Source organism: Ursus maritimus, unplaced genomic scaffold (assembly GCF_017311325.1).
Source record: "Ursus maritimus isolate PB19 unplaced genomic scaffold, ASM1731132v1 scaffold_4, whole genome shotgun sequence".
Taxonomy (NCBI): Eukaryota; Metazoa; Chordata; class Mammalia; order Carnivora; family Ursidae; genus Ursus; species Ursus maritimus.
In genome coordinates, this window is record NW_024426552.1 from 13700418 (window position 1) to 13709407 (window position 8990).

At 39.5% G+C, this 8990-nt stretch overlaps 1 protein-coding gene across 1 annotated transcript; it reads left to right on the forward strand.

The window, feature by feature from the left end:
* The first annotated feature begins 318 nt into the window (after window positions 1–318).
* On the forward strand, window positions 319–890 carry LOC103673097 (keratin-associated protein 8-1). Its single transcript, XM_008701816.2, has one exon. The coding sequence runs from the start codon at window positions 370–372 to the stop codon at window positions 559–561; it is 192 nt and encodes a 63-aa protein (XP_008700038.1). The 5' UTR covers window positions 319–369; the 3' UTR covers window positions 562–890.
* Window positions 891–8990: the final 8100 nt, after the last annotated feature.

Consider the following 8990-nt stretch of genomic DNA (forward strand, 5'->3'; position numbering starts at 1 on the left):
AACATTTCTTGGTTTTATAAAGCCTACTCACAGAGAATTCTATCTAGGGTCTATAGGACCCAGTGCTTTGAAGTGCTGCAATACCTTTTTAGTGAAGGACACACTTTGTTTGAAGGGATTCTATCCTTGTATTCTATGACGTGAGAGCTTTCTTAAGCAGCTGTAAAGACATCTAACGCAAGAGCCAATCAAATTAACGAGCTTTTTGTGGTGTCAAGAATGAAAATTGGTGCCAAGAATGAAAATGAGGCCCTTGTGTTTTTAACCACGCCCCACCGCCAGGGTATATAAAGAAGGTTCTGAGACCGGGGAATCATCACACAGAGGAGACACATTCCCCTGCTACCTGAGCCCTCCACTCCTGATACCATGCACTGCAACACCTTCTCCGGCGCCATCTTCCCAGGCTGCTACTGGGGCAGCTACGGCTACCCCCTGGGGTACAGCGTGGGCTGTGGCTACGGCAGCACCTACTCCCCAGTGGGCTACGGCTTCGGTTACGGCTACAATGGCTGTGGGGCCTTCGGCTACAGAAGATACTGGCCATTTGATCTCTACTGATTTGCTGAAATTGCTGAGGCGTAGAATCTTCTCTCCCAAGGCTGAAAGGCACCCTTCCACGTCCTCCTTCACGTCCTTCTTTAGACCTCCTTTGCTCCTTGACCTCCCAGTCGCTGCTTCTCAGACCTAGCACCAGAATCCGGAGGGAAGGAAATGAAAAATCAGATGACGCCTCCAGCCGCCTTCCCTGGATGATGTTCTTTGAGACATTTTCAGAAACTTGACGCCCAAACATGTATTTCTTTTGAATCTCTCACCACGCTCACAACTCTTGAAAAGTTGTGGATGTGTGTGTTGAATTCTCAATAAACTTGTCTCAATCAGCATAATATTCTCACCTGAGCAGAGTTTCCTTTCTTGGTGTGTGCATATTTTCTGTGACATTGAGTGGGGAAGGAAGTGGATTTATTTTTCTCCTGTGGGCTTTAGAAGCAATAAGAAAGCAAATAATCCTTGATCTGGTGTGATAAACAGTCAAGAGGGGGCTACTTGTAAGGGGGAAAAAGTCTGTCTTCACCTTTTTCCTCCGGCATCTACCTCCAACCCTTGGGCCAATGGGTCACCATTCAGTGCTTGGTGTTTCTCATCTCACTGCTCCTTCCCCTCCTCAAGGAAACCCAAGATTATCAGGGGGCTTTTCCAGTTATTTCCATATTAGTGCAAATGAAACCCACTGTGTTCCCTCTCCCAGGGATGGAAGAATGTAGACTAAAACACCGTGTTCCCTACTAAAAGATTCTGAGGCCTCAAGTAATAGAATAGCTATAGACATATTTTAGGAGCCTGAGAGTCTTTTACGGGAAGGGATTATTCCTTATATCAAAACATTTATTTTACAGTATTTATTTTACAGCTTAGAAATTCCAGGTTGGAAACAAGGATGGAAAGCTTCTTAATCTTTTTACAATCGATACCAGGTAGTGAGTTTTACTCTTTAAAGATATGACTAACTTTTCATAAATATGGGGCAAAAGTAACTATAAAGAAGTGTTTCTGAAGATATATCAGCCTTTCTCTGTGTTCCTTCAAAGAAAAGAGCTATTCCTTTCATAAGCCAAGTCAAAAATGTCTCAATCCTCCTGTTGAAAACATTTTATGTATAGTACAAATATTCTTGGTGACAGCAGGATTTGGCTTAACCCTGCTCTTTTATTGAATATCTGCGCATGGCTTTATTACCTCTGATTCACCTTGTAGCTAAAAATGTAAAGGCTGTTTGGAGAGATTATTTTAGAAGAAAGTATTTTCTCCACCATATTTCATCCAACAGATATCTTTTTTAAAAAAATTCAAAAAGCATCTTGTTCAAGGATTTACTTAGTAGATTCTTTCCCAGTAGACTATTGTGATAGCCAATAAAATCTCCATTTTGAAACTTTCTAGCAGCCACATATTAATTCATGCTGAGAATTGTAATTTAATCAAACATGTGTGTTAGAATAGGAAAAGAAAAGAGGGTTTTTTCAGGAATTACAGGGTCAGATTGAAACTGGATGTCTATTTCATCGTTCTAGAATGATGACTGAGTTTTATAAAATTTGCGTTTGAAGAGACCTCAGAGAGGTTTCTTACCCCAGTGTTTCTGAAATTGTGGTATGCAGGAGAACCGCCTGGGGAGCCAGCAGAAAGTGTAAATTATTATGCCTCGCCTCTAGGAATTTTGACTCGGGACATCTGAGATATGGTCCAGAAATCTAATTTTTTTTCAAGTTAATTGAGGTATAATTGACAAATAAAAATTGTATAGATTTAAGGTTACAACAGAATGTTTTGATGTGTGTAGACATTGTGAAATGATTACCACAGTCAAGCTAATTAACATATTATTCACCACCTCATATGGTTAGGATTTTTGTTTCAGGTATATGAAAGGGAACTCAAGATCACTAGTCATTAGAGAAATACAAACCGAAACATAATGAGTTATCCCCTTACATGTGTTAGAATGGCTTTTATCAAAAAGATATGAGGTGAGTGTTGGTAAGAATGTAGAGACAAGAGAACCCTTATACAGAGTTTGCTCAGCCACTACAGAAAACAATATGGAGATTTCTCAAAAAATTAAAAATAGATCTACCATATGATCCAGCAATCCCTCTTCTGGGTATATCCCCATAGGAAATGAAATCATTATCTCAAAGAGATATGTGCACTCTCATGTTCATTGCAGCAATATTCATAGCAGCTAAGATACAGGAACAGTATCTCTTCATGGAGAGATGAATGGATAAAGAAAATGTAGTATATATACAATGGGATATTATTCGGCCTTAAAAAAGAAGGAAATCTTTTCATTTTCAACAACATGGATGAACCAGAAATCGAAGGTTTTTAGAAGTACCCCAGGGCTTCTAGCTCAGGTGGTCTAGTTTCCACATTGTAAGAAACACTGCTTCAGGGCCATTACTTACACACACACACACACACACACACACACATGCACTCGAGCACGCATGCAGTCTCTCTCTCTCCCTCTCTCTCTCTCTCTTATTTATCATCTATCTATCCATCCATCCATCAATCCTCAGGTAACTAAATCTTAAGAAAGGAAAATCCTTTACATCACAAGCTAAGGACAAAGGAAGAAATCGTTTACATCCAAAGATGTAGGAGACGTGCATTGAAGTACATCATGCTTGGCCCCTTCCAACCTCTGTACTGGGGCTGAAGGTTCTGAGGCCAGGCTCTGCTTAAAGGAGAAAGGGTATTATCTGATGATTTTATAAACTCATATTTTCCCATGTAATATGAAAATGTTCTACATTACTTGATATCATTCAGTGATTTTTAACTGTAATTCACGGTTTAAAAAAAAATGCTATACTCAGTCCCTCCTCTCTACTTCCCTTCTGATGGGAAAATTGTCTAAAGAGTCTGGGAATTTGTATTAAAACAAATAGCCGTCAGTAACTTATCTTTGTGCCATCAGTTTGGAACAATTACAGGGTCCTTCATTATGGGTTTTCATACCCCATCCTTTTCAGCTTCTGTTATCTATTTTGAAACTGGGAACTGAGATGTTTCATCTATATTTCTGTAGGATTCATAAGAGTGAAAACAGAATAAATAACATTTTACAGATACAGTGAAAAGGAAGAGTAGGAAGAACATTTGATGCTACATCCAGGCTCAGCTCTGGTCACAGGGAGTGTAGATAGCTATTTGTTTCTTTTCTTTTCTTTTTCTTTAGAGAAAGAGAGAGAAGAGGGAGAGAGAGAGAAGGGAGTGAGCAGGGGTAGGGGCAGAGAGTGAGTGAAACAGAATCTTAAGCAGGCTCCACGCTGAGCCTGGATGTAGCCTCAAGTCACCAACACAAGGCTCAATCTCAGGACCCATGAGATCTCGACCTGAGCTGAAATCAAGAGTTGGTCCCTTAACCGACTGAGCCACGCAGGTGCCCCTAGCCATTTGTTTCTAATTGTACATCAGTTTTGGTATTGAGCTGAGCCAAGTTTAGTGCCCTGCTCATAGTAGAAACTCAATAAATACGACTGGATTGTCTCACAAATTTCTTCAATAAACATGAAAAAGATCTTAAACATCCATTTGTTAATATCTCATAACTCATCTTTAATTCATAGCCATTTGTGGATTGGAAGTCTAATGTCTAGACATTTGATGACTTGGATTCATCTTAGGTCACACATGAAGAAAAGTACTGTTTTTCTTTCCTACCTTCCCATTAATTATTTATTGCTCCTAATTATCTGAAAAACCAAGTTATGTATATTTAAGATTTCCCTGCTGAATAGAGCCTGTAGAACCCAGAAAGGTGATTTGAATATTAAAGGAATCTTATCTACAGAAGGACCTTTGAGAAAGAGAGGGAGACAAAGAAATATTTTCCTTTACATTTTAGGATGGTTCAGAGTAATTCTTCCCAGAAGAAAGGTATGGTTAGAGGATATTTGAAGTAGTCCTTGAATTATGAGTCTGTGACCAAGGGTTGCACCTCCCTCACTTGAATGCAGAGGGCAGTGTTATTTCTACTCTGCTTACCATTTCTCAGTGACTTGTTTCCATCTCCGTAAAGGAGGGATATCAAATGCTGCAAGTCTCTTAAAAATTTTATTTAGAGCATTTTCACATTCTGTGTATCAAAAATATATTCTTAGGTCTTTCACTAACACCCACCACCTGGTTTCAGGCTCCCTGTCCACTCTCCTAAGCCCTCTGTTCTAATCATTAGGCTCCCTGTTCCTTGATTACTCAGAAGCAATGATTCATTAGTTGTAGGTAAATACATGAATGCTAATGTATATTTACCTATTTGGTTCACAGGAAAGGTTTAAAGTCCCAAAGAAATTTCCCAGGCTAACTTTGATAGAAAATGTGTTATATAATATCCTGTTCACCATTTCCCAAATACTCTCTAAAGGCTATTTTGAAGGTATCTAATATCTGCCCTCATCACATGATCGGTAGAGAAATGCTCTCCAAATGTTACTCCTGATGCGAGCTCAGTATTTGATGACCCTATCCAAAAAAAATGTTGGCTATGAAGTTATGACCATCAAAAATGTGGACAGCGAGTCTAATCTATGTAGGAGATCCTATGCCATATTTACATTGTCCTTGCATAGGAGAAGTGACCAAATGATTCTCTGTCCCTCCCAATTTTCTTTTGCCTGCATTTTGTTGCTTTTTGTTCTATACCTTTGTCCTTAAGTTTGTTACTTCCTAGAGAATCACAGGATTCCCTTAGATCCTATTAAGGCAGGGCTAACTCTTAAGCAGTTTTATGAGCGGATTCTCAGCAAGAAGAGAGATCAAGAGAAGCACCTTCCCAGTACAGAGAAATCTTATAGTCAAAATAAATCATCATTTTCAGAGATTCACACTGGCCTTGTCTTCCAGACCCCCCACCCCCAAGGGCTTTCACCTACAGTGGACACCTAAGGAAGACTATCAGATACCTTCCAAGTTAGAGTTTTTCTTTACTTACTGTAGGAAACATTAACATAAAACACTGAAGAATAAACGGATGACACTGGCATTTGATAAAAATTTTTTAAAGTGAAATTCTTTTTTTTCTTATTCGAAGAAGGGTTTGCCTACTCTTTTGCCCAAAACTTCAGACACGAAAGCAAAGCAGAAACTGGAAATGCTTCATACTCACATGATTGTGAGTTTTGATTTCCTGTAATTCTCCTTCAGCTACAGGGTGGACTTTCTCAGAGCTAGCCGAGCTATAACAGCTGTTGCCCAATGGACATGATCAGCTCATGGCTTTCTGATGGCAAAGGTGCAAGTAAATCACACTTCAACCAACCAACCAACCAACCAACCAACCAACCAACCAGCCAACCAACCAACCAGCCAACCTTATGTACTCGACAATAGCATAACTACTTTTGAGCTAAATGTTTGGTAAGCATATTTTTCATCCCATTGATCTCTTATAACACTGAAAACCTTCTAAAGTGGGTTTATTTGAGGTTTTAGCTGAGGCCATCATTTTGAGTATGATTTTTCAGTCATTTCAGTGATAAAAATAATTAAGCAAATTGAACTAATATTTGGTAAGTTCCTGGGCTTGTAGTAGGTCATTACTCCTCTTTACAACCTCAGGAGGTTGGTTTTCTTCCAGGTTCTATTTGCTTCAAGGAGGAAGCTGAAATTCAGAAAGTTCAAATGATGTGCTTATGTTTCAAGGCTGGAGAGAGACCGAGCAGGGTTCTAATCAGCGGTTTGGATGCCTTGCTCCTACTGACCAGGGTTGCCTCCAATTTTGTCCTGTAGAACTGTGTGCTCCACAAAGGGACCTTAACTGTCTGTTCACCACTGTGTCCCAAAATAAAGCACGGCATTGGGCTCATATTGAGTCTCTAATAAATACATCATGCATGAAAAGGCAGGATGTTATTTTCTTTTCAAATTAAACCACAGAATCCATAATCATGGCAATAAGGTCTTTTGAAAAGCACTTGTTCAAGTCTGAAAATGGTACTACTTGGCTTGGGTTTTGTTTTGTTTTGTTTTGTTTTTTTGCAACATCCAAGAGAGATTTCATAAGTGTGTGGACTCTGAGCCCAGAAACACTCCTGACATGGAGGAGAGGGCTGCGGATGCCATCTGGTCAGGATCCACCTAAAGGATGAAGCAGTAACAAGCAGCAGTTTCACTTCCCACAGCTCTGTCAGTGACATTTACTCAACCGTGTCTCTTAGAATTTTAGAGACATCAAATATAGTATTGTATTTTTCAGTACAATTCTTCATAAATGTAAAAATGATTTGATGTTCTGCCTAAGAATGATGATGAATGAGCCCTTCAAAGTTGCACAGTCCAGAAATAGAAGGCTGACGAAGAAGGCAATAAAGGGAAGGCAAAGAGACATGCTCATCTGACAAAGATTTTCAACTTGGCCAAACGATTCAGGCTCCTCTGAACCCTTCTCAACTAAGCTCTGGCTTTCGGTCTTCCATGTGTGTCTCTGTGTTGTCAAATTTTAGTAAGAAGCCTGCTAAGGGAATTAAGCCACAACCCCCCCACCCCCCACCCCCACCCTCAATATCCGATCACCCTCCACATCAGGCTCCTCATCCTCCACCATCTCCCAGGTGACACCTCATCACCCTGGCCTGCCTTCAGCAAGAATCCTGCTAGATTGGTTCAGCCTGAAACCAACCCCCTTCCTCCTTACCCTGATACTTCCTCTTAGTAATTTTCCATCCACTGACTCCTGCCCTGTTCCTTGGCTATAAATGCCCACTTTTCTTTATATGTGGAGTTGAGCCCAATCTCTCTTTACTATTATAAAACTCATCCTACTTTTCTATAGTTGCTCCCCTTGAATAAAGTCAGGCTTCCAATCTTTAACAAGTATCATGAATAATTTTTTAAAATACATCTCAGCTCTCTGTATTCTTTGTCTGCTTTCATATTTTGTTTCTGTGATTTCTAACATCAAGAGAAACTTGACTTTGTCACCTGAGGGCTAGGCTACACTCTTCCTGGTCCTTAAGGCTTAATTCATTTGTACCATTTTATATATACACAAATTCCTACTGTCCTCCCTGCCCACTGCGTCCACTCAACACTTTATAATTATGGTATTTAGCTGTATATATTTATTTTGATTGTAGGCTTATTTGTCTTGCCTTTGCTTCTACTTTGAAAGGTTTGTTAGATCAACAAGCTCTTTAATATCTATACCTCAAATGCTGGTATCGAGTTTTATGAAGCATGAGGACGTTCAGTAAATTCCTGTGGACTAAAAACATGGTTTGTTGTTGTAGCCAGCACATTTTTTGTTGTTGAGAAGTCTGATAATTGGAGGCTTAAATTTGGAGTCTGGTTTAATCCAAGATTTTGAAGACACAGCAGTAACTTCTCATTACAGGGACAAAACCCATAAAGAAGAGACTCCTTTTTGGCAGTTAGTCAAGCTCAAACTTTTTTCAAAAATAATGAGGATCTTTTCTTTTTCCAATGAGATTTGGGAGATTAATGAGAACTTTAATTCTCTTGATGAAGGAGGTACATTTCTTCATCATAGCCCTTCACTGAAGTTATACCAGTCACATAGGAAGAAGAACCCCATTACATGCTGTAGCCGTCAGCCTTGATGCCTGATCAAATCCTTATCCCTGGACAATATATTGTGACTCCTTCCCTGATGACTTTGACTCAAACGGCTACTGGGGAAGTTATGGGTATTCCCTGGGCCACCTGACTCTGTATATGGTAGCACTTTCTTACCTGTGGGCTATGGCCTGGATTATGGCAGTAGTAGTTACTGACCACTTGGCTACACTGGGCAGCAGGAGTCTACTGGTTGAGCTGCACGTCTGAGAGCTTGGCACTTCTGGGATACTTTGTTCTTTTGTTTCCAGTCTGATTCTATCTTTCTTTGAATCCCAAGATGCTACTTGACCAAATGCAGCTTCTGTGTACACTGGATCAGGTTCACTTCAAGATACCACCTTCGGCCTTTATGTCTTTGAACTCTTGCTTAAGTTCCTCATTTAGGTTTGTGATTCTTACTTGAAGTATGTTCTGCCCTAACATATTCGTCGGTAGTTCTTCATCTTTAAGGCACTTCTGTGTTCCTTTCAAAAACTTATCTGAGTTGACATAGGACATGTGGTTTAAATATGTCTCTGGGAGTCTCATTTCAGTTACATTGTACAAAAAACAATGTTTTAAAACCAGTAAAATGAAGATTGAATTTTATATTTTTATCAGAAGATATTAGCCTTAATATCCAGGCTAATTCAGATGGGACTTGGTGATGTTTGGGTTAATTTGGTTTGCATACTAACATCCAAAGTCCAGTAACAAAATCCAACCAATTCACTTAGGATCCCAAATAACACAAAATGACTGTCTATATTGAAGCATATATCACTTACCTGATCAATTTGAAATTCATTTAAAAATTAAATATATTAACATGTGTGGTTATGAACATACATTTCCCTTTC

Excerpts from the sequence above, each read along its gene's own strand:
- LOC103673097 (XM_008701816.2), top strand. The coding sequence starts at position 370 with ATGCACTGCAACACCTTCTCCGGCGCCATCTTCCCAGGCTGCTACTGG.